Genomic DNA, 22772 nt, shown 5'->3' with positions numbered 1-22772 from the left:
TTATTTGGATGTGAATGCTCTAAGACCAAACACGCACACTTTCTCTGCTCCTTCTCCTTCAACCTTGAAAACCCTAACGCTCTGTTCCCGAGTTAACTTAACGAGGGATAAGAAAAGAAAGCAAAAGTGAGAAAGGAAAGGACGAGAAAGGAAAAAAAAGATGTCTTTCCCACCGTTTCCTCCTAAATCGGAAGGAAAGAAAAATTAAAGAATTTAGCCTAGTTTTCCTGTCACTTCCTTTCTTTTCCTTCCTTAAATGAAACTCGGGAACACGACATGTTTTATTTTCCCTTCTTTTCCTTCCTTAAATGAAACTCTGGAACACAAAATATTTTTACTTTCTCTTTGTTTCCTTTCCTTTCCTTCTGTTAGTAAACTCTGAAACACAGTGTAAATTCTCTAACTTCTTCATACTACTCTCACTCTCTCTCGATCATACCTGCAGACACAAGGAAAAGCCACACACCCTCTCACCAATCCACTCCCTCCCTCTGATTGCTTTCCGGCGACCAGAGTAACCGGAAGCTGAACCACCGGCGCTTCGGCGTCGGGTCCCCCGACGGCAAACAACACCCCCTGCTCATTTGTTTTCTCTGGTGGTTTCTCCTGAAGACGACACCCCCCCCCCCTTCCATAGACAACACGGAGCACCACCACCACCGTCCGGTGGTGGTGCGGCGATGAAGATAAGAAGACAGAGATGAGAGAGAGACTAGAGTGAGAGAGAGGAGAACTAGAAGCAGAGTGGAACGGCGACGAACCGCCGTCTGCGGGGAGCCGCGGCGGCGGTGGTAGTGTTTTGCCTGACGGATTTCACGGTAAACCCCATCCTCTGTTTCCTTTCATTTTTAGTTTATTTTATTTATTTTCTGAAGATTGATGACCGATAATGATGATTCTTGCTGCTGTTGTTGATATTGATGATGAGGTGGACGCCGGTGGTGGCCGACGGCGGCTATAGCCGCCGGTGATGATGATGGCAGAGGCTGGTAATGGCGGTGGTTTACTCGGTTCAGTTTAGATGTTTCAAGGTTTGGTTCGGTTTATGTTTGACTCGGATTTTCAGGTTCGGGACTGAGCGGATCAGATTTTGGTGTGGCTCGGTTCGGTTCAACAGTTTCGGGTTCGGTCAAAACAGGTCAAAACAGGTCAAAGCCGGTCAAACACCAGTTTTGGGTTCGGGTTCGGGTACGAGTCAAAGTTGGTCAACCTAGTCAGCCGATTTAGTTATGGTTCAACTCGTTCACCAGTCAACTCGGTTAACCGAGTCAACTCAGTCAACTCGGCGAGTCAACTCAGCCGGTCAACCCAGCTGACCCGGTCAACTCAGTCAACTTTTTTCGCGAAACAACACGAAAAATGGTAAAGGTTTAACGAAGAGTTTTACTATGTTATTTTTTATAGAGTAAATTACAAAAATCGACCTTTGAGATTTACTATGTTATTTTTTATAGAGTAAATTACAAAAATCGTCCTTTATGTATGTCACTTATTGCAAATTGTGTCCTTTGTCTTTAATAATTACAGAAACCGTACTCTATATTTACAAATCCTTACACGTTATTTCCTTTAGCCTTAACTCTGTTAATTTTCATGGTTAAGTCTGACCAGATAGATCCCACATGAGGGTATTTTAGACATTTTACTCTAAAAAAATAATTATGTTTAAAAAAATATTTTACACACACAGAGAACACACTTAGCCACCACCACCACCAGCACTCCCTTTACTCCCACCACCATTTCCACCCCAAGCATCGTCCACCGCCTGTTTTCTTCTATATATTTTCCACTTAAAAGCTTCTCTGTTTTCTTCTATATATTAATTCCATTTACTTTCTTCATTACAATTTCATGAATGTCAAATCCAAATCCATTTATATGTCTTGACCGTATGTACAACAATTGAATAAAGCAATAAAAGAATTGAAGCTATACGTATCTTTAGAAGCTGTATAAACAACGAAATAACCTTCCGGTTTAACCAGCCGGAAAACTTCCGCAGCAAACTCACCTGCTTTTTCCAATCTGTCCAATCCACCGTCACCGGAAAACACAAAATCAAACGTATTATCCCGAAACGGCTGACGAAACCCTAGACCTTTAACCACCAACGGCTTAACAGCCTCCTTATAGATCCGACTGCATCGTCACTCGTTTGCAGCGGTTAACCTTGAAAACATCAGATCTCGAAACGGATGACGAAACCCTAGACCGTCAACTATCAGATGACACACAGTGATGTAAAACATCACTTGTTTGCGGCGGTTACGGCATTTCTGATAGGGTTAAAACCTTGGGAAGAAAGAAAACTAAGAGATAGAGAGATATTTGACTCAAATTATGCTTGATTTCATTCCATACGTAACATCCAAATAAATAGATAAGAAACTTACATAAGACACCCCCAAACTAAACCAAAATAACATCCTAATCCCTTGACTTAACAATAGTAATAAAACTAAAATAAATAAGATACGTAACAATACTCCCCCCTTAACTTACTTTTTGCCCTCAAAAAGTAAGCTCTTCAATTCAATCCTTAACCCTTGTCGTCTTGTTCTGTTTCCTCATCGCCTTCCACGTTAATCACAAAAAGTTGTTTCTTTTTGCACTTGTGTCCTGGAACGAACTTTTCTCCTTTTGACTTTTTTAACTCTAGTTCCTCACCTGACAAACGCTTCGCGTTAATAATTGCTGGTTTATAAGCTGGTGGCCCAGGGACTCCTGTTGGATCTGGAAGCAACGGAAGTTTTGAAGCGTTAATCGAAGGTGTTATTTTGACATCTTCGGGTTGCAGCCCATCCTCCACATCTTCACCTGAAAACCGAGGAAACTCAACCTTCCCGACCCGCATAGGCCGAGTACCCGTCCGCGAATCATCGCTAATGTAACACCCCAAATTTCGTATGACATAATATAATGTTTTAATCGCAGTATTTGACGGAAGGAAATGGTAAACATAGATTTTTACCATTAGTAAAGTCTTATAAATTTTAGTAAATCTAAAATTCTTAGGTATGCATGAAGGTTTGCTAGATTAGTATGAAGAAATGGGGGAAGATGACATGTTATGAATAAATGAGGGGTTGAAAATGAAAAATGTGTTATTAAAACACATAACAAAAAAAAATGCCCAGGGAATGGAAGTGGGTGTGTGTGCGATCGTGAGGAGAGACCAGGGGAAACCTTCCCCTCAAAACCCTAACACCTCTCAAATCATCAAATTAAGAAGGAAAATGAAGGTCAATCGAATGCATGTGATCAATTCCTTAGTCATCTAAGGGTTTCCCAGCATGGGGTAAGTCGAATTATGTGATTTGATGCTAGTTAATGATAAGGGTTTTGATTAATCTTTGAAGTAGTATGAAATTGAACTTGTTTATGAGTAAGAATCATCATGTAGAACATGGATTATGCATGGTTTGGGTTAAATTGATGTTTATATGTGAAACCCATTTGGTTATGGTGATGATAACAACTTGAATGATCACCCATGTCCAATTCTTGCTTAATATTGATGTATTTTGGCATGCATGGTAGATTCTTGTTAGAGGAATTGAAAGAAATGTGATTCTAGTATGTTTAATGATTATGTAGAAATGATTCATGATGATTAGAAGGAGGAATTTTGGTGAATTATGTATGAGGTTAGAAGGATATGCATGAATTAGTTGTACATTAAGCTTAGATGGTGGTACGCACACAAGGTGTTTGATGAAATGCCTAAATGACAATAATATGTGAAATTCGTACCATACGCTTGAATGATGTGATGAATATATATGGAATGTTTGATCGTATTAGTTTCAACTTAAGAATGGTTATGGAACGAATGAGAATCCTAGAAAAGAGTAAACTTAATTGATATTGGCGTTAACTATAAAGATGTGTTATGAACGGAATCGTATGTATATGTGTATATGTAATTATTTGATTATGCGGCCAAATATGTCCTACAAAATGAGTATGAAGCGTAGATGGCATAATGACTATATTCCAACATGTTAATTTGTGAATGAATGTGTGTCCAAGTTGGAAGTTGAAATGCTTGATAGTTGACTTTCTGGAAAGTCAACAATGGAAGGAACGTTGTGAGGTAGATCTCTTATCATAAATGTACGGTTTAGGAAGTCAAAATGATGCACGAAATATTTATAGCAAGATATGTAATGGCGTGTTTACATTATGCGAGTAGAAAGGATCTCATTGTTAATCTATGCTATGAGTTGCAAGAAATCCATTAATGAAAGTCAATTGTTGAGCATAGATTTATTGTGATTGATGCTTTGTGCGGCCTTGTTTACTAACAAGGGTACCAATGTATGGTCATGTAAGGATAGATAGCATGTCTACGGGCGCAAGCACGGAGGCTAATGGGTCAAAAGAAAGCATGGAACCTATGCTTGAACTTGGACGCTCAAGGTAAGTGACTTCCGACTCACTTCTTAGTATGCATATAGATTTCATGTTCATGAGTATGAGAAATTATGTAAGAATATGAAATAATGAAAGTTTTAAGATATGTATTGATCTAGTTTAGATGAGGGAAGTTATCTAAGTCGAAGGTAATCTGATGGGATTAAACGGGTCAAGATGAGGCAAGGAAGCGGGTATGAACACGGATGCACAAGGTAAGTGATTTCCGTAATCACCTCTTAGATCGTTTAAGTAATATAATGTTTTAATTAATTAAACATGATGTTGAGATCAAATATGTGATGAAGTCCTTCGTCGTAAATGTGGGATCCTAAAGAATATGTAGTAATAGGGTACCTAAATGTGGGATCCTAAAGAATATGTAGTAATAGGGTACCTAAATGTGGGATCCTAAAGAATATGTAGTAATATGGTACCTAAATGTGGGATCCTAAAGAATATGTTGTAATAGGGTACCTAAATGTGGGATCCTAAAGAATATGTAGTAATAGGGTACCTAAATGTGGGATCCTAAAGAATATGTAGTAATATGGTACCTAAATGTGGGATCCTAAAGCATATGTAGTAATAGGGTACCTAAATGTGAGATCCTAAAGAATATGTAGTAATATGGTACCTAAATGTGGGATCCTAAAGAATATGTAGTAATATGGTACCTAAATGTGGGATCCTAAAGCATATGTAGTAATATGGTACCTAAATGTGGGATCCTAAAGCATATGTAGTAATAGGGTACCTAAATGTGGGATCCTAAAGAATATGTAGTAATATGGTACCTAAATGTGGGATCCTAAAGAATATGTAGTAATATGGTACCTAAATGTGGGATCCTAAAGCATATGTAGTAATATGGTACCTAAATGTGGGATTCTAAGTTAAGAATTTCCTTAATCCGGAGGTAGGATTTTAAGTTAATATGATAGAATGTGAATTTACAAGCATGTAGGAAGAACGAGAGGTTAAACGGATAAACGGTTCAAAAGTTATGCGCGTTTTAGCGCGTACGAACGACAAAACATCAGTTTTGCTAGACGCCTTATTTAGCTGTTTACGAGTATTTCTGGTTACGGGTAGAGGCAAGGCCCGTCGCCGACGCCTCTAGGGCCGTCGCCGACGGCCTCCCCAAGTCTCAAAAGCTGAAATCTTGTTATTTAAGTTGATTTATGTATCGTAGGCTTCGGTTTGTTACCCGTGGACTACGGCGTATGTAGATACGCATGAAGTGACGTAGATGTGTTTATATAAGAGTATGAACGTATGTATGTAATTGGTTATGTGTGATACGACAGTAATTCGAGGAGAATTAGGTAAGTCATATGTTCGAGTTAGTATGTATGTATGAATGTATTTATGTAATTATGTAAGTATGTGTACGTGTGAGCGAAGGTATGCACGTGTGTAATTATGATTCGTTTTATGAATGCATGTAAGTATGTAATTATGTATGCAAGATCGGTATATATGTAGGTATCGGTATATGTATGAACGCAAGTAGCTATGTATGGGCGTAAGCATTATGTATTTAGGTACGAAGGTACATACGCGTATAGGTACGAATGTATATACGTGGATGCAGATATGTATGTATGTATGTGAGTAGGTATGTTTGTAAGTAGATATGTATGTAATGATGTACATGAGTATATGTGTGGGTATGTACGTATGTACGTAGATGGTCATGTGTGAACATATAAATATGTATGAAGGTAGGTACGCAAGTATCCAATGAAATTGAGTACTAACGTTAATATTAGCGTGCATGGTGAAGGAAGTGTAACGCAGGAATAACAAAGAAGTCTCACCACGGAATGTATGATCAGATGGAAAGCTGGGATGTAAAGAGTTAATGGATCAATAAGTAAACGAGAATAAATCGTGTATGTTTATAATGCGTACTAACGTTTTGAATTTATGTGGTGAGCGCAGGTAACACAAGTCATGAGGATCATCAAGGAATAGAGATCGAGGATCGAGTCACATGAAGGATTGTACGGGGTGTATAAGAATGTAATTTGTTATATATATAAGTTACGTTTTATTCTATAATTGAGTTAGTCTGATGTGTTTAATATAGAGGAGTTATTTTAAAAGTGAACTTTCAAGTAAGACATAAGGTTTATAATGAAAGAAATTTTATGGTACGTATTTTCCGCTGCGTCTTTAGTTAAAGCGTGTTAGGGCGTTACAAGTTGGTATCAGAGCCCTGGTTTGAGGGAATCAAGTACGAGAAAGTAGGTACTTGAACTCAAACCTATGTGCTCTTGTGATAAGGAACCTGTACAATCCATGACTCGATCAAGATCTAAAGGTAGAAATGGTATGAAAACGTGTATGTATGTATTCATATGAAGAAGCTAACGGTTTGCTATGTGCAACGTAAGCTTAAAAGTTTGGAGAGGATGATCCGTGAATGCAGTCTAAGGTGGATGCTAAGGCAATCAAGGATGCGAATAGACAGACGGACCCCAGGTACACAATGTTGATATGTATGGGTACCGTTGTTAAAAGAAAAAGGAAGAAGTCTCCTTGGGAGGGTAAGTACTAAACGGAAGACAACGATATTGTCTTGGTAAAATTGTAAAAATGTAGCACGAACTGAGACCCACTAATGCGGACATAAGGCGATGATTACCTGAAGGCACGGAATTAGTATGTGAATTGCGCACCTGGCCAGTACGCAAGAAGCATATGACGTTCGTGAGACCGTGGTAATTATCGCAGGTATGTCCGTTAGAATTGGGTAGCAGGTGGGCGTGCGGGTGAAGTGGGTAGTAAGGCTCTCGGGAAATTGAGAGTACTATGTAGGAATGAAAAGTATGAGTGATAAAAAATGAAGAATGTTGAATCCGTAAGAAAGTACGGATCAACAGGGTATAAATGAAATGTTTGAATCCGCGAGACGGATTCAAAGAATGAAAGGTGTAAAATGCAATGTTTGAATCGGCAAGAAGGAATCAAGGAATGAAAGGCATGAATGGAATGTTTGAATCCGCAAGACGGATTCAAGGAATGAAATGCAGAAAACGATATGTTTGTATCTGCGAGACGGATTCAGCACATGTAATGAATGAAAGATGTGAATGGATGATGTAAATGAAATGTTTGAATCCGCGAAAAGGATTCAAAGCACGAAAGGAAGAAAATGTATGAATGGTATGTTTGGAACCGCTAGACGGATTCAAAACATGAAAGCAATAAAAGGCATGAATGTGACGTTTGAGTTCGTGAAACGGATTTAAAATATAAAGGGATGAAATTAGTCTATATAAGAAGATGCCGATGGTTCGACCATGATTGAGTTGAACGGGCCATGTAAGTTAGTATAAAGTAAAAGGTGATAGTGTAATGAAAGAAGTTTTGTATGAGTTACGCGTTAGATGTGTTAGAAATCGACTCTTGGGAGTCAGGATGGATGAAGGGCTACGACCCGGACAATAACTTAAGTATTGACGGGAAGGGTAAGTTTAGTAAGAAATACTGAAACGATGTAGTAAAGTCTTTGCAAGTAAGCATGAAAGGAAAGAAGTAAGGGCATGTACTTCAATACATTTACGATAAGTAAGAAGTGCAATTTGACCTTGAAAAGTCAAAATGTGGCAAGTTGGCGAAATGACTAATAAAATGAAAGAAATGCGTGTAAGAATTGGAATGTGTGATATGTTATAGCATGTACGTAGGAAATGGTAGAAGAGTTATAGGTGAGTAACTCCTTAGTAAAATGAATGTTAGGATAGGCATGGTATGGTACGCGATGTCTGACTAGTATGACCCGTATACTTATGTAAACTAAATAATGTATTAAATAAGAGAAAAAGTAATGTAAAATTAATGGGATGATTTAAAGGTAATGTAAAAGTACGCATGGTACAAGTAACTGTAGAAAACGTAGAACGACGCTAACTATGGAGCTAAGCATGTAGGTGTAACTATGAAGTAGTAGTTTTGTTGTGATAACAAAACAAGAGTTAAATGTTATACAACGTGTGCTTGGAATGAAATCTTAAAGGATGAGGCAAAAGTATTAAATCTATTTTAAACAGATCATATGAAGGTAAGCATTATTATAAGTTTAAATGAATATGTATACTGACCTGCTACTAACGGGTCGAGGAAATGAGAATGTTATGTGAAAGTATGCCATGGAAAGTATAGACTTGTTAAGAAGAAGTCAAGTGTATGAATAATTACGAAATGAGATAGAACGATTACTTATAATTAAAATGTGACTATTAAGTCAAACACAGATGTGTGTGTGTAAGAGGAAAGTGAGAAAGGTTTCGGGGACGAAACCTTCTTTAAGGGGGGTAGACTTGTAACACCCCAAATTTCGTATGACATAATATAATGTTTTAATCGCAGTATTTGACGGAAGGAAATGGTAAACATAGATTTTTACCATTAGTAAAGTCTTATAAATTTTAGTAAATCTAAAATTCTTAGGTATGCATGAAGGTTTGCTAGATTAGTATGAAGAAATGGGGGAAGATGACATGTTATGAATAAATGAGGGGTTGAAAATGAAAAATGTGTTATTAAAACACATAACAAAAAAAAATGCCCAGGGAATGGAAGTGGGTGTGTGTGCGATCGTGAGGAGAGACCAGGGGAAACCTTCCCCTCAAAACCCTAACACCTCTCAAATCATCAAATTAAGAAGGAAATTGAAGGTCAATCGAATGCATGTGATCAATTCCTTAGTCATCTAAGGGTTTCCCATCATGGGGTAAGTCGAATTATGTGATTTGATGCTAGTTAATGATAAGGGTTTTGATTAATCTTTGAAGTAGTATGAAATTGAACTTGTTTATGAGTAAGAATCATCATGTAGAACATGGATTATGCATGGTTTGGGTTAAATTGATGTTTATATGTGAAACCCATTTGGTTATGGTGATGATAACAACTTGAATGATCACCCATGTCCAATTCTTGCTTAATATTGATGTATTTTGGCATGCATGGTAGATTCTTGTTAGAGGAATTGAAAGAAATGTGATTCTAGTATGTTTAATGATTATGTAGAAATGATTCATGATGATTAGAAGGAGGAATTTTGGTGAATTATGTATGAGGTTAGAAGGATATGCATGAATTAGTTGTACAATAAGCTTAGATGGTGGTACGCACACAAGGTGTTTGATGAAATGCCTAAATGACAATAATATGTGAAATTCGTACCATACGCTTGAATGATGTGATGAATATATATGGAATGTTTGATCGTATTAGTTTCAACTTAAGAATGGTTATGGAACGAATGAGAATCCTAGAAAAGAGTAAACTTAATTGATATTGGCGTTAACTATAAAGATGTGTTATGAACGGAATCGTATGTATATGTGTATATGTAATTATTTGATTATGCGGCCAAATATGTCCTACAAAATGAGTATGAAGCGTAGATGGCATAATGACTATATTCCAACATGTTAATTTGTGAATGAATGTGTGTCCAAGTTGGAAGTTGAAATGCTTGATAGTTGACTTTCTGGAAAGTCAACAATGGAAGGAACGTTGTGAGGTAGATCTCTTATCATAAATGTACGGTTTAGGAAGTCAAAGTGATGCACGAAATATTTATAGCAAGATATGTAATGGCTTTTTACATTATGCGAGTAGAAAGGATCTCATTGTTAATCTATGCTATGAGTTGCAAGAAATCCATTAATGAAAGTCAATTGTTGAGCATAGATTTATTGTGATTGATGCTTTGTGTGGCCTTGTTTACTAACAAGGGTACCAATGTATGGTCATGTAAGGATAGATAGCATGTCTACGGGCGCAAGCACGGAGGCTAATGGGACAAAAGAAAGCATGGAACCTATGCTTGAACTTGGACGCTCAAGGTAAGTGACTTCCGACTCACTTCTTAGTATGCATATAGATTTCATGTTCATGAGTATGGGAAATTATGTAAGAATATGAAATAATGAAAGTTTTAAGATATGTATTGATCTAGTTTAGATGAGGGAAGTTATCTAAGTCGAAGGTAATCTGATGGGATTAAACGGCTCAAGATGAGGCAAGGAAGCGGGTATGAACACGGATGCACAAGGTAAGTGATTTCCGTAATCACTTCTTAGATCGTTTAAGTAATATAATGTTTTAATTAATTAAACATGATGTTGAGATCAAATATGTGATGAAGTCCTTCGTCGTAAATGTGGGATCCTAAAGAATATGTAGTAATAGGGTACCTAAATGTGGGATCCTAAAGAATATGTAGTAATAGGGTACCTAAATGTGGGATCCTAAAGAATATGTAGTAATATGGTACCTAAATGTGGGATCCTAAAGAATATGTAGTAATAGGGTACCTAAATGTGGGATCCTAAAGAATATGTAGTAATAGGGTACCTAAATGTGGGATCCTAAAGAATATGTAGTAATATGGTACCTAAATGTGGGATCCTAAAGCATATGTAGTAATAGGGTACCTAAATGTGGGATCCTAAAGAATATGTAGTAATATGGTACCTAAATGTGGGATCCTAAAGAATATGTAGTAATATGGTACCTAAATGTGGGATCCTAAAGCATATGTAGTAATATGGTACCTAAATGTGGGATCCTAAAGCATATGTAGTAATAGGGTACCTAAATGTGGGATCCTAAAGAATATGTAGTAACATGGTACCTAAATGTGGGATCCTAAAGAATATGTAGTAATATGGTACCTAAATGTGGGATCCTAAAGCATATGTAGTAATATGGTACCTAAATGTGGGATTCTAAGTTAAGAATTTCCTTAATCCGGAGGTAGGATTTTAAGTTAATATGATAGAATGTGAATTTACAAGCATGTAGGAAGAACGAGAGGTTAAACGGATAAACGGTTCAAAAGTTATGCGCGTTTTAGCGCGTACGAACGACAAAACATCAGTTTTGCTAGACGCCTTATTTAGCTGTTTACGAGTATTTCTGGTTACGGGTAGAGGCAAGGCCCGTCGCCGACGCCTCTAGGGCCGTCGCCGACGGCCTCCCCAAGTCTCAAAAGCTGAAATCTTGTTATTTAAGTTGATTTATGTATCGTAGGCTTCGGTTTGTTACCCGTGGACTACGGCGTATGTAGATACGCATGAAGTGACGTAGATGTGTTTATATAAGAGTATGAACGTATGTATGTAATTGGTTATGTGTGATACGACAGTAATTCGAGGAGAATTAGGTAAGTCATATGTTCGAGTTAGTATGTATGTATGAATGTATTTATGTAATTATGTAAGTATGTGTACGTGTGAGCGAAGGTATGCACGTGTGTAATTATGATTCGTTTTATGAATGCATGTAAGTATGTAATTATGTATGCAAGATCGGTATATATGTAGGTATCGGTATATGTATGAACGCAAGTAGCTATGTATGGGCGTAAGCATTATGTATTTAGGTACGAAGGTACATACGCGTATAGGTACGAATGTATATACGTGGATGCAGATATGTATGTATGTATGTGAGTAGGTATGTTTGTAAGTAGATATGTATGTAATGATGTACATGAGTATATGTGTGGGTATGTACGTATGTACGTAGATGGTCATGTGTGAACATATAAATATGTATGAAGGTAGGTACGCAAGTATCCAATGAAATTGAGTACTAACGTTAATATTAGCGTGCATGGTGAAGGAAGTGTAATGCAGGAATAACAAAGAAGTCTCACCACGGAATGTATGATCAGATGGAAAGCTGGGATGTAAAGAGTTAATGGATCAATAAGTAAACGAGAATAAATCGTGTATGTTTATAATGCATACTAACGTTTTGAATTTATGTGGTGAGCGCAGGTAACACAAGTCATGAGGATCATCAAGGAATAGAGATCGAGGATCGAGTCACATGAAGGATTGTACGGGGTGTATAAGAATGTAATTTGTTATATATATAAGTTACGTTTTATTCTATAATTGAGTTAGTCTGATGTGTTTAATATAGAGGAGTTATTTTAAAAGTGAACTTTCAAGTAAGACATAAGGTTTATAATGAAAGAAATTTTATGGTACGTATTTTCCGCTGCGTCTTTTAGTTAAAGCGTGTTAGGGCGTTACAGCTAAACAGCCCTTTATCAGGGCCGCCTCCGCCGCCGCTAAAACTGCCACCGCTTGAATGCTCCTTGAGTGCTCGTAAAATCTCTTCTTGTTGTTTCATCGACTGTTCTTGTTGTTTCAACATGGCGGCTAGGGTTTCTTGGAGATTTGAGAGTACCTTGCCATGTTCCTTGAGAGTGCTATCAATTTCTTGATTGCGAGTGTTAGTCATGGTAATCGAAAGTAATTCCGACCGGAGATCGGAACGGCTCTGATACCCTTGATACGGTTAAAACCTTGGGAAGAAAGAAAACTAAGAGATAGAGAGATATTTGACTCAAATTATGCTTGATTTCATTCCATACGTAACATCCAAATAAATAGATAAGAAACTTACATAAGACACCCCCAAACTAAACCAAAATAACATCCTAATCCCTTGACTTAACAATAGTAATAAAACTAAAATAAATAAGATACGTAACAGTTTCGGATGATGGTGGTGGTGTTGGTGGTTGCTGGCGGGGTGGTGATGTTGTTGGTGGCAGGTGGATGGTGGTGACAGTGGTTGTGGTGGGGGAAGTGGTGGTAGACGGTAGGAGTAGGTGGTGGTAGGGAAGTTAGAGAGAGAGATAGAAATGTAATGAGAAAAATTATGTCTGTATACTCTTTTTTTATGTATTTATTATTTTTTATTATTTATTTTAATATTTGGGGTAAAATTACCAAGATACCCTCATGTGGGGTCCAGTTGTTCAGACTTAACCATAAAAATTAACTGAGTTAGGGCTAAAGGACATAACGTGTAAAGGTTTGTAAACATAGAGTACGGTTTTTGTAATTATTTAAGACAAATGACACAGTTTGCAATAACTGACATACATAAGGGACGATTTTTGTAATTTACTCTTTTTATATAGTTTTAATATTATGTGCGAAACGAGCTCGAAACAATCGACGAAAGTATACTTTACATCTTTACATATTTGACGAAATCTTGTATATTGATCTTATTGATTGAATTTTGATAAAATAACGACAACTTGTGTTGTCGGGGGTGTCCAAAAACAAAGAAAACTCTGCCAGTTTTTCGAGAAAATCCGTAAAACCAAAACGCGTTTTACAATAAAGCGAAACTAACGGATTCGGATAATTATTGTAAAATCAAATACAAAGTATATTTAGTTTCAACGACACTTTATAATCTACAAAAAGACGTTAATAACGCGAAGTATTTTATAAAATAAATATAATAACTTTTATAGTTATTTTCAAACGTCTAACGACTCGGAATCTTTTATAAAAACAAAAATAGTTTTTATACTTACTTCGGACATCAAATATCTATATTTAGTTTAAACATTGAAATTCTTTTATAAAGATAAAAATAATTTATATATTTATTTCAAATATCAAACACGAATTCGTTTTATAAAAATAAATATAGTTATATATTTATTTCTGATAACCAACGAAACGAATCCTTTTTACAAATAAATATAGTTATATATTTATTTCGAATACCCGACGACACGACGATTCTTTTACTAAAATAAATATAGTTTATATTTTTATTTTAAATATCGAACAACACTAACTCTTTTGTAAAAATAAATATAGCTTATATATTTATTTCAAACATCAAACGATTGTGTTCTTTATAAAATAAATATAGTTTGTATATTTATTTTAAACGCCTAAACGGCATATAACTATACTTTGACAAAAATCATACGAGGCGCGATGTACAATACGAGTTTGTTATACACTATTTTCATGGAAATATTCGTTACATACACGTACGATTTCTCGGAACGACTAACAGTATTCTATCGATATATTTATATTTTTTTATTAATATTTATATATTTCGAATATCTTGAAAACTAAGTACTTCCAAAACTTAGTAACTATTAACGACATTAAACGAAACTTAACGAGTATAACTTAATCGTTTTCATTGAGTTAACAACAATCGTCGAATCGTTCGGTCAACAATTCGGTAGAGCTCGGTGACACGTGGTTTAACTACGTCACTTGATTAGGAACTTATAGTTATTCCGTTTTAGGAATGTTTGTAGAATGCACGCTAGTGAGTGACGTCTTGGAAACGACATCATGAAGTCGTATTTAGCTAGCTTTGCACAAGGCAATCCAGGTGAGTTCATAACCCCCACTTTTTACAGTTTTACATTTTTATAAATGTTTTCGGGGGTGGAAAGACATGCAAGTTTCACAAAAGTAAACAATTATTCGATAAACGAAAACTCATATTTCTAAACTATGATACGAATGGATTTCAAGGAACTCAAATGGTTTACGAACGATTTATACCAAATATACCGGTTTTACAAAACAAATGCGTATATTCGAAACGTGAATGATTTTCATGACTAGGTATGGGATCGTCATAGTTATAACAACAGGACTGGGTTGGTCTGCGTTTGTAGAACAGGACACCCAGTGAGTTCATGTCCCCCTTTTCTCTTAACTGTTTTCGGATTTATAACTGTCGGGGGTGAGATACATATTTCAAATATTTCAAATGTTTCAATGGTATGGTTTAGCTAAGGAATGAATTGTTAGATCACTCGGATGATGTAGTATCTCTCCTAAGTGCCATTAATCTAGTATAGACCGAGGGGCATGAGTGGTAGATCTATCTGGGTGTAGCAAGCCCCACCCATGGGTCCTTATGTGGCCGCATGTGGTGACTATGTCGTTCCCGCCGGATGGACCGGAGGAAATTCGCTAGGTTTGAGCACTTCCTACGCACCACACATATTAATGTCTTAGCTACACATTAATAATCTGTTCATAAACGCTTTCATACCGGGTTATCAAAGGAATACTTATAAATGTTTACAAGTTTATTTGGAGCTCACAGTTTTCAGATAACATGCCGAGAAAAAAATGATTTTTCTGTATTTTCACAACAACTTTTAAAAACCGGTTATTTAAAAGATTTATTTCAAATCTTTTACAAACAAACTATGAACTCGCTCAACTTTATGTTGATCTTCGCATGTTTCTTTCTCATGTTGCTTTTTTTTAAATCATGTCGCGGTTGGAATAGGAGAACTGTGTGGAGTCGAGTAATTAGTGGCGTTCGTTTTCTAGAAGTCTTAGCTTATTTGCTTCTGCTTTGCAATGAACATACTAGTCCAGACACGCCAAGCTCTGATATTTCGGGGTGTGACTGTTTATTCCAGCAAAATCCAGATTTGATGTTGGGCTCTGAGCATACTGTGCGTTTTCTAACTAAGTTAAAGATCTTCTTAATGAAGTTGTTAATTTGATTTTAATCTTTGGAAGTTCGAACCTTAATTATATGTCTATTACAATGCTATTCTTAATGATATAAGGAGGCTTGATTGACCAAATATAGGAGGATGTACATTTGCGGGGGAAACGACAATGAAAGATTTTATGTGTTCAACTGATTTGTGAAGATCTGAAGACAATGTCAGATGCACTTTTGAAGATCGTATGAAGAATTGATAACATCATTCTCGGGGGAATTTTTTTGGCTTAAATTGGAGAATGATGTTAGCAATTAAGGCGACTTTAATAGAGATATTATTTGTGTAAGGTAATGACTTTAGTTGTTATAGTTGTATGTTTTAATGACTTTAGAAGGATATCCAAGCAAGGGGCAGCTTGCTAAGAGAACAACACTTAGGGTCTATAACTAGGGCATTAGGCATCATTTGTATGTGTGCATTTTGGAGCCACTACTCCGACAGAGCTCACCCGGGGTGGATTATTTTCTTGTATTATCTTGTTATTGTTTGTTATGGCTCGAATTCACCCATCTCCATGTTTTTATCAAACCGAGGCTAAAACCGGATGTACAATTTGGTATAGAGCCTCGGTGGCTCGTTTCATTTACAATTTGTTTAGATCTTCACTAGAAAACATCGTGGAGTATACATTCGTTCATGACTATTCTCATTTCATGCATCACGCACATGGAGTTCATATTTACTTATGATCAAAGGGAAACAAGAACATAGATTGATACGAGTTCGAAAAGTTATAGTGTATCCGTTCTTCATGATTATTCTTATTTTATGCACCAACAGTTTGCTTCCATTAGGGTTTTATGTTGGCATTGTTGTTCTTCATGGAAATGGTCTTTTCTTGTTGCTACTTGGATGTTCTTTATGATCAATATTAGGATTGGTTAGTCTGAATATTGCTAGATAAATATCTTAATGAGTTAGGCCTTGCAAGGATGTATTTCACTATGTCCATTTGACTCGGGCCTCTTAAGGCCTTTTGAACCCTTGTAAGGGCCTAGGCTTTTATATCTATTGTTAGCATTGGTTTTTTCAAGAGGTACACAAATAAAAACAGTTTAGCATTGGTTTTTCCAATGGGTACACAAAAAAAATAGGTTATCAAACTCTACCCGGAAAAAAACCCGAAACCAGGTATTAAAAAAAAAAACGGATTCCTTTATACACAATTTTACATACCCAACCCTACCCGTAAGGTATTCAACGGTTCCTATCCCTTTGATTCCCGGGTTTTGACCTTCTTGACTATACCCAAAAACAATTTTATACGCATAATCAGTTCGAAGAAACCCTGTTTCTGCGCCTCTAGTTGAAGTAGTTTCCAAGGAGGCCCAAAGGCAGCTTTTAAGACTACAGGAAAGAAAAGTTTACAAATGTATTTCACAAATGATTAAATAACCGTTTTAGGAATATACAAATTGTTACCCCTGCTCTACAGATACAAGTATCCACTCTAAAATTGTTTTATTCCCTCACATGAATGTATTTACAACTACAAATTTTTCACCATAATCATCATCTCCAAATCAGTTGAATAAAAAGAGCAAAAAAGTAAATCTTTTTTACCCATCAAGATGGAATTTAAGATTAAGCAACCCTTCAGCCGAAATGCTCCGCCTCACTCTACCTCTCGGCACCACCATTTGCGGTGGCGGTTCCGCCTGAAAACATACAATGACCACCGTCAAATTATCATCCGCTCCTCTCTTCATCGCTTCCTCCACCATCTCCTTACAACACCTTTTCACATCGTTATGATCCTGCAACCGTCGCCTCACAAAATCCACCGCGTTTTGGTTCCTAAACACGTCCCAGATCCCATCGCTTCCGATGATCAAAAACTCGTCTTCTTTCGTTAGTGTGGTGAGTTTGAGCTCTGGCTCGGCACTCAGTGGACCGATGTGGTCGTCCATTTCTTTGAGCCCTTTGATATGCCAATTTCCTATGGCTCGAGTCACGGCTAGTTGACCGTTTAAGTAGCCGTCCTCGACGAACCCACCTAAGGATTCGATCCGGATGCGTTCTTTGTCGTAGCACGGTCTATGGTCTTTTGACATCTCAAAAGCTAGCCCGTGTCGTGAGAGAACCGCCCTACAATCTCCGGCATTTGCCACAAGTAGTGATCTGTTAAAAAAAAATATAAGTAATTGTAAACCTTGTGAGCAAACAAATTATGTTCAACTTTTCGTTCAGTAGTGGAGAGTATGTAGTTTTCGTATAGAAATTTTTGGGTATATACGTTTTCGACCCCCCGGTTTTATAGAAATTTTTAGGTCCAGTGACTTCCGCCCCCTCGGTCGGAAATCTCAAGCTTCGCCACTGCCTCTAAATCAATTAAAAGGACATCCTAGAAAGAGTTGATACCATAAAAAAAACATCATAGTGTCATATTTTACGCGAAAACGTTCTACCTATTAGCATTCACGTCCCATTCTTTATACTCGCTCCAACCTTAAAGTTTAAGAAAACTACCTAGAAAAACCACCACTCCGTCCCATTCCATATCCTTATATCAAAGTAAATCTGTATATTTGTAAGCATGAGCCGATGAGGAATGAGATGTGGGAAGGTTTTAAAAAAATGAGAGATAAATTAATGGAATGGAATAGTGATTTTTAGTTAAATTATAAGGAATGGAATGTGAATGCTTTCACTAAACCTATCTAAAGTACCTATAAATGGGCCAATATTTGATGGAGTGACATTCTAAATGTGTAAAAATGCTAACATGGGTAATCTTTTTTATCATTAAAGGTGATATAAATTTGTGTATAAAACGATAAAAGAAATTGATAAAGTACTTTTTTGGGTCAACAAAGCGTTGAAATGCTATTCACCACAAGAAAAATAACATCTTTACAACGTCAAATATGTAACAAGTATGCTAGTAGCCGACTAACCTCATCGACTTTAACATACTAAAATTCTTTTTATTGTATTTACCGTATAATCAACTTCGTGAGAAATATATTCATATATATGTCCACCACATTTCTCTAGTGTCATTGTCATTATTGAGATGCATTTAAGGGACAAAATACTCAACCACACATAAATAAATAAATAAAATATAAGAACAAATAATTGAACTGACCTTCCAAAAATCATGGCAGTAAGAGCAGTTGTGCCAGAAGATAGAGCAGACTCAACGGCACATGACCTGGCAAACGCAGCATCTGTCTCCATAAACGACCTCGTCACCACCTTTTCAAGTTCCAGTGGAAAATTATCATCATCTACAATTATTCTTGGCAGATTATCACGCACAAAATGTGATGCACCTTCGCCTCCGTGCCCATCAAACACCTATTCTTCCCAAAAATAAACAAAAAAATATATACTTTGTTAAATATTTGAGGAAATTAGGGTGCTGTTAAAAGCTAAAAGGCACCACCCACGTTAGTGTACACAAGCCGTATGACAGGGTGAAAAAATGGTAGTACAAAGCAATATGGGTTTGTCAGTAGCAACATCAGTCATTTCTTTGTCGGTCAAAACATCATACGAGCTTGTATGATTTAGCCCTCAAACGACCTGTATGACCTTTTTTTTGCCCTATCATACAACCCATATGACTATCACAATTAGGGATGAGCATTTGGTAGTTGGTACCGGGTAGCAGTATCGTACTGCTACTGTATCGAGCCATTTTCGATACCAGTACCGGTACCCACTTTTTGCGTTTTTCGAGGTCGGTACTTTCGGTGCGGTACCAAGCTCATCTCTAATCACAATGACCATTTTGTTCACTTTTCGTTATGTGAAACGGCCCATATGACACGTAACTGGTGTATGGATATTCTTCTAGTGGCGTTTGTATTGCGACGACCAAAAATTAACAGAGGATTTGAATAATCAGAGGAATAAACTTACATACCCCATAAAATGAGATGGCTTCTTCACCAAGTAACTTGTTACTGAAGTTTCTAGCAAGATCTGGGATGCAGATGTGAGTGTCTTCCATGTATGGTCTCTGTCCAATATCAGACCATTCTCCAGACCGAAGGATCGGGATGAAGTTGTTATATTTTTCTTCTGAAACAACTGTATTTTCACATATGCTCTCCATCTGATCAAAGTGAAACAAGATTAGTAAAAACTAATCATCTAACTGATTTTGATTATTGACTTGATACCAAGGTTTAAAAAAACAGAAACGAGTTTCGAGGCGTTTTCACTTCACCTCACGAGGCGTAAGCCCGAGGAGGAATTAAAAAATAAATATAAATATTATATATCTTATAAAAATAGTAATACTAACTAAATTAATCATCAAAATAATCAAAAACATACATAAAAAAGACATAAATTGCTTGAAATTGACACAAAAACGTAAAAACTTCAAAACCAAATATCTAAAACCCCTGAGGCGCGCCTCAGAATCATGTTTTGGCCGTTTTGCCTTGAGGCGCGCCTCGAGGCGCACGCCTCAATCGTTTTTTAAAACCATGCTTGATACCAAAAAAAGTTTAAGAACCAAACTTATTTTTGACTTTTTTTACAGATTTGCACAATTCTACAGAGTAACACCATTGGAAAATGGGAATTTTTGACATGATTCATCAAGAAGGGGAAATTTTCTAAAAAGGGGTTGAAATCAAATCAACTTACTCTTTCTATAGCAATTTACAATCAAAGATCAAACTTTTTATTTAACCAAAAATGGAGATATGAACAAACTACCTAATTTCAAGATTAGTACCAAATCCCAGATGTGAAGATTAAAAAGATATAAAATTAAACAAACGCCGGTTCGAATTATTAATTATATGCAAATCAAGAACAAACCCATGAAAGAAATTGAAGTAATTTGGTCAAATTTAAAGGTAATTCTCATCTGCAAGCTACAAAATCAAGAAAGTAACAATCTTTAATGACTAAAAGATCCAGAATTAAACAAAACCGAGCTCGAATTATCAATTATATGCAAATTAAGAACAACCCCATGAAAGAAATTGAAGTAATTTGGTCAATTCCAAAGGTTATTCTTATTTGCAACCTCTAAAAACAAGAAAGTAACAATCTTTATTGACATAAAACTATCCAAAATTTAACAAAACCCAGCTCGAATTATCGATTATATGCAAATCAAGAACAAACCCATGAAATAAATTGAGGTAATTTGGTCAAATTCAAGGGTAATTTACAACTGCAAGCTATAAAAATCAAGAAAGTAACAATCTTTATTCACTAACAGGAAAAGAACTGAAAAGATTTTTAAAAAAAATCCAAATTTAAACAAAACCCAGTTCGAATTATTGAAAGAAATTGAAGTAATTTGGTCAAATTCAAGGGTAAGTTACACCTGCAAACTCTATAATTGAAGAAAGTAACAAACTTTATTGGCTTAAAAAGATCAAAAATTTAGCAAAACCCAGCTCGAATTAACAACTATATGCAAATCAAGGACAAACCCATGAAAGAAATTTAAGTAATTTGGTCAAATTTAAAGATAATTCACAGCTACAAACTCTAAAATCAAGAAAGTTACAATCTTTATTGAGTTAAAAAAATCCAAAATTTACAAAACCCAGCTCCAATTATCAATTGTATGCAAATCAAGAACAAACCCATGAAAGAAATTGAACTAATTTGGTCAATTTCAAAGCTAATTTACAGCTGCAACTATAAAAAAAAAAAAAAAAGTAAGAAAGTAACAATCTTTATTCACTTACAGCAAATGAAAAAAAAAAGAGATCTATAATTAAACAAAACCCAGTTCGAATTATTGATTATATGCAAAAATAGAAAGAACCCATGAAGAAATTTAAGTGATTTGGTCAGATTCAAAGCTAATTTAACCTACAAAAATCAAGAAAGTAACAATCGTTATTGACTTACAGGGAAAGAAGTGGAAAGATTGATCTGATTTGCAGCAACCTGAGTGGTATGATTATGAATATTGTTGTTATTATTATTGTCTGTTGAGAGACACAAATGGTCTATTTCTTCACAAACTTTTTCTAGGTCTTGCACACACATATTTAATGGAAGGATTGGTTTCTCACTACAAGCAGATTATGGGTTTCTCTCTCACACACAAACACTGAAATACACAGAGAATCAGAAAAAGAAAATTTATTGGATTAAAGGAAAAGATCAATTAAAAACTTTCTGAAGAGAGATGGGTTTGAAGAAAGAATCAGAAAAGGGGCAATTAATTGGCTGGAAAAGAAGATTCCAAGAATATTTTTTTTATTATAATTTCTTTGAAGGTATGTGAATGAGATAGAATTATAGAAATAATGGTTGTGGTTTTTTTCTTTTTGTTGATGACGTATGGGCGTTTTTGTGCGTGTGCAAATATGAAAGATTGAAATTTCTAGTGTGTTTGTGGAGATGATCTTCAAAAATATCAAGGCTAAGGGCATGTTTGGTTAAGCTTTTTCAACCAATTTGTTGACTTATTGATTTAATCAAAAAGCCAATAAGGAGTTTTTGTGTTTAGATAACATAAAAGTCCTTTTTAAAATGACTTTTTAAAAAGAAGAAAAATGAGTTTTTGAAAAGTTAACATATTGTGACTTCTTGATCATCTTATGACTTTTCAAACATCAAATTACCAAATTACCTCTTATAACACCCCTTTTAGTCATTTTACATCAATAAGCTAAGCCAAACACTTTTTAAAAAACAACTTATTGGCTTATTGGCTTTTCCCATCCTATAAGCTAATCCAAACACTTTTTTTAAAAACTCAGTTTCAAAAAATCATAAGTCAATAAGTCCTTTTTAACTTAAATAAACTTAGCCAAACATGCCCTAAGATTGTTTTAACAAAGGATTAAACCGGTAATTATAGTTTTAGGAACGATAAACTAAATCGATTGGGTTGGGTAGGTCACCAAGCTGATTGATTTTGATAATTTGAGGGTTTGATGGTTTAAAAATGAGTAAATTGTTATTTTAGTCTCTAAGGTTTGTCTCAAATTGTCATTTTAATTCAAATAGTTTTTTTCTTCTATAAGTTCTGAGTTTTTCATTTTTTTTGTCATTTTGATAA

General features: G+C 35.8%; 1 protein-coding gene and 2 long non-coding RNA genes across 3 annotated transcripts; 2 read left to right on the top strand and 1 right to left on the bottom strand.

The window, feature by feature from the left end:
* The first annotated feature begins 4351 nt into the window (after positions 1–4351).
* LOC110927585 lies at positions 4352–6585 on the top strand. Its single transcript, XR_002585737.2, has 2 exons — positions 4352–4425; positions 6367–6585. It is a non-coding gene; the product is annotated as an uncharacterized LOC110927585 (long non-coding RNA).
* A 3670-nt stretch (positions 6586–10255) lies between these two features.
* LOC110927586 lies at positions 10256–12446 on the top strand. The gene is made up of 2 exons (XR_002585738.2): positions 10256–10286; positions 12228–12446. It is a non-coding gene; the product is annotated as an uncharacterized LOC110927586 (long non-coding RNA).
* Positions 12447–17124: 4678 nt separating this feature from the next.
* LOC110928746 (probable protein phosphatase 2C 27) lies at positions 17125–22017 on the bottom strand. The gene is made up of 4 exons (XM_022171779.2): positions 21611–22017; positions 19647–19838; positions 18864–19075; positions 17125–17893 (listed from the first exon to the last, which is right to left on the bottom strand). Exons 1-4 carry the CDS (start codon positions 21749–21751, stop codon positions 17332–17334), a joined length of 1107 nt encoding a protein of 368 aa, XP_022027471.1. The 5' UTR covers positions 21752–22017; the 3' UTR covers positions 17125–17331.
* Between the last annotated feature and the right edge of the window lie 755 nt (positions 22018–22772).

The sequence above is a fragment of the Helianthus annuus genome, chromosome 3, assembly GCF_002127325.2.
Source record: "Helianthus annuus cultivar XRQ/B chromosome 3, HanXRQr2.0-SUNRISE, whole genome shotgun sequence".
Classification (NCBI taxonomy): Eukaryota; Viridiplantae; Streptophyta; class Magnoliopsida; order Asterales; family Asteraceae; genus Helianthus; species Helianthus annuus.
The sequence above is the reverse complement of the archived record's forward strand: the minus strand, read 5'-3'. Positions and strand labels throughout refer to the sequence as shown.

What these genes read in the sequence shown, in the direction of transcription:
- LOC110928746 (XM_022171779.2), bottom strand. Translation starts at nt 21,751, where the DNA reads ATGTGTGTGCAAGACCTAGAAAAAGTTTGTGAAGAAATAGACCATTTG. An exon ending in ATCTTTCCACTTCTTTCCCT is followed by an intron (nt 19,839 to 21,610) that starts GTAAGTCAATAA and finishes CACTTTGATCAG; the next exon opens with ATGGAGAGCATATGTGAAAA. An exon ending in AAGCCATCTCATTTTATGGG is followed by an intron (nt 19,076 to 19,646) that starts GTATGTAAGTTT and finishes TGGGAAGAATAG; the next exon opens with GTGTTTGATGGGCACGGAGG.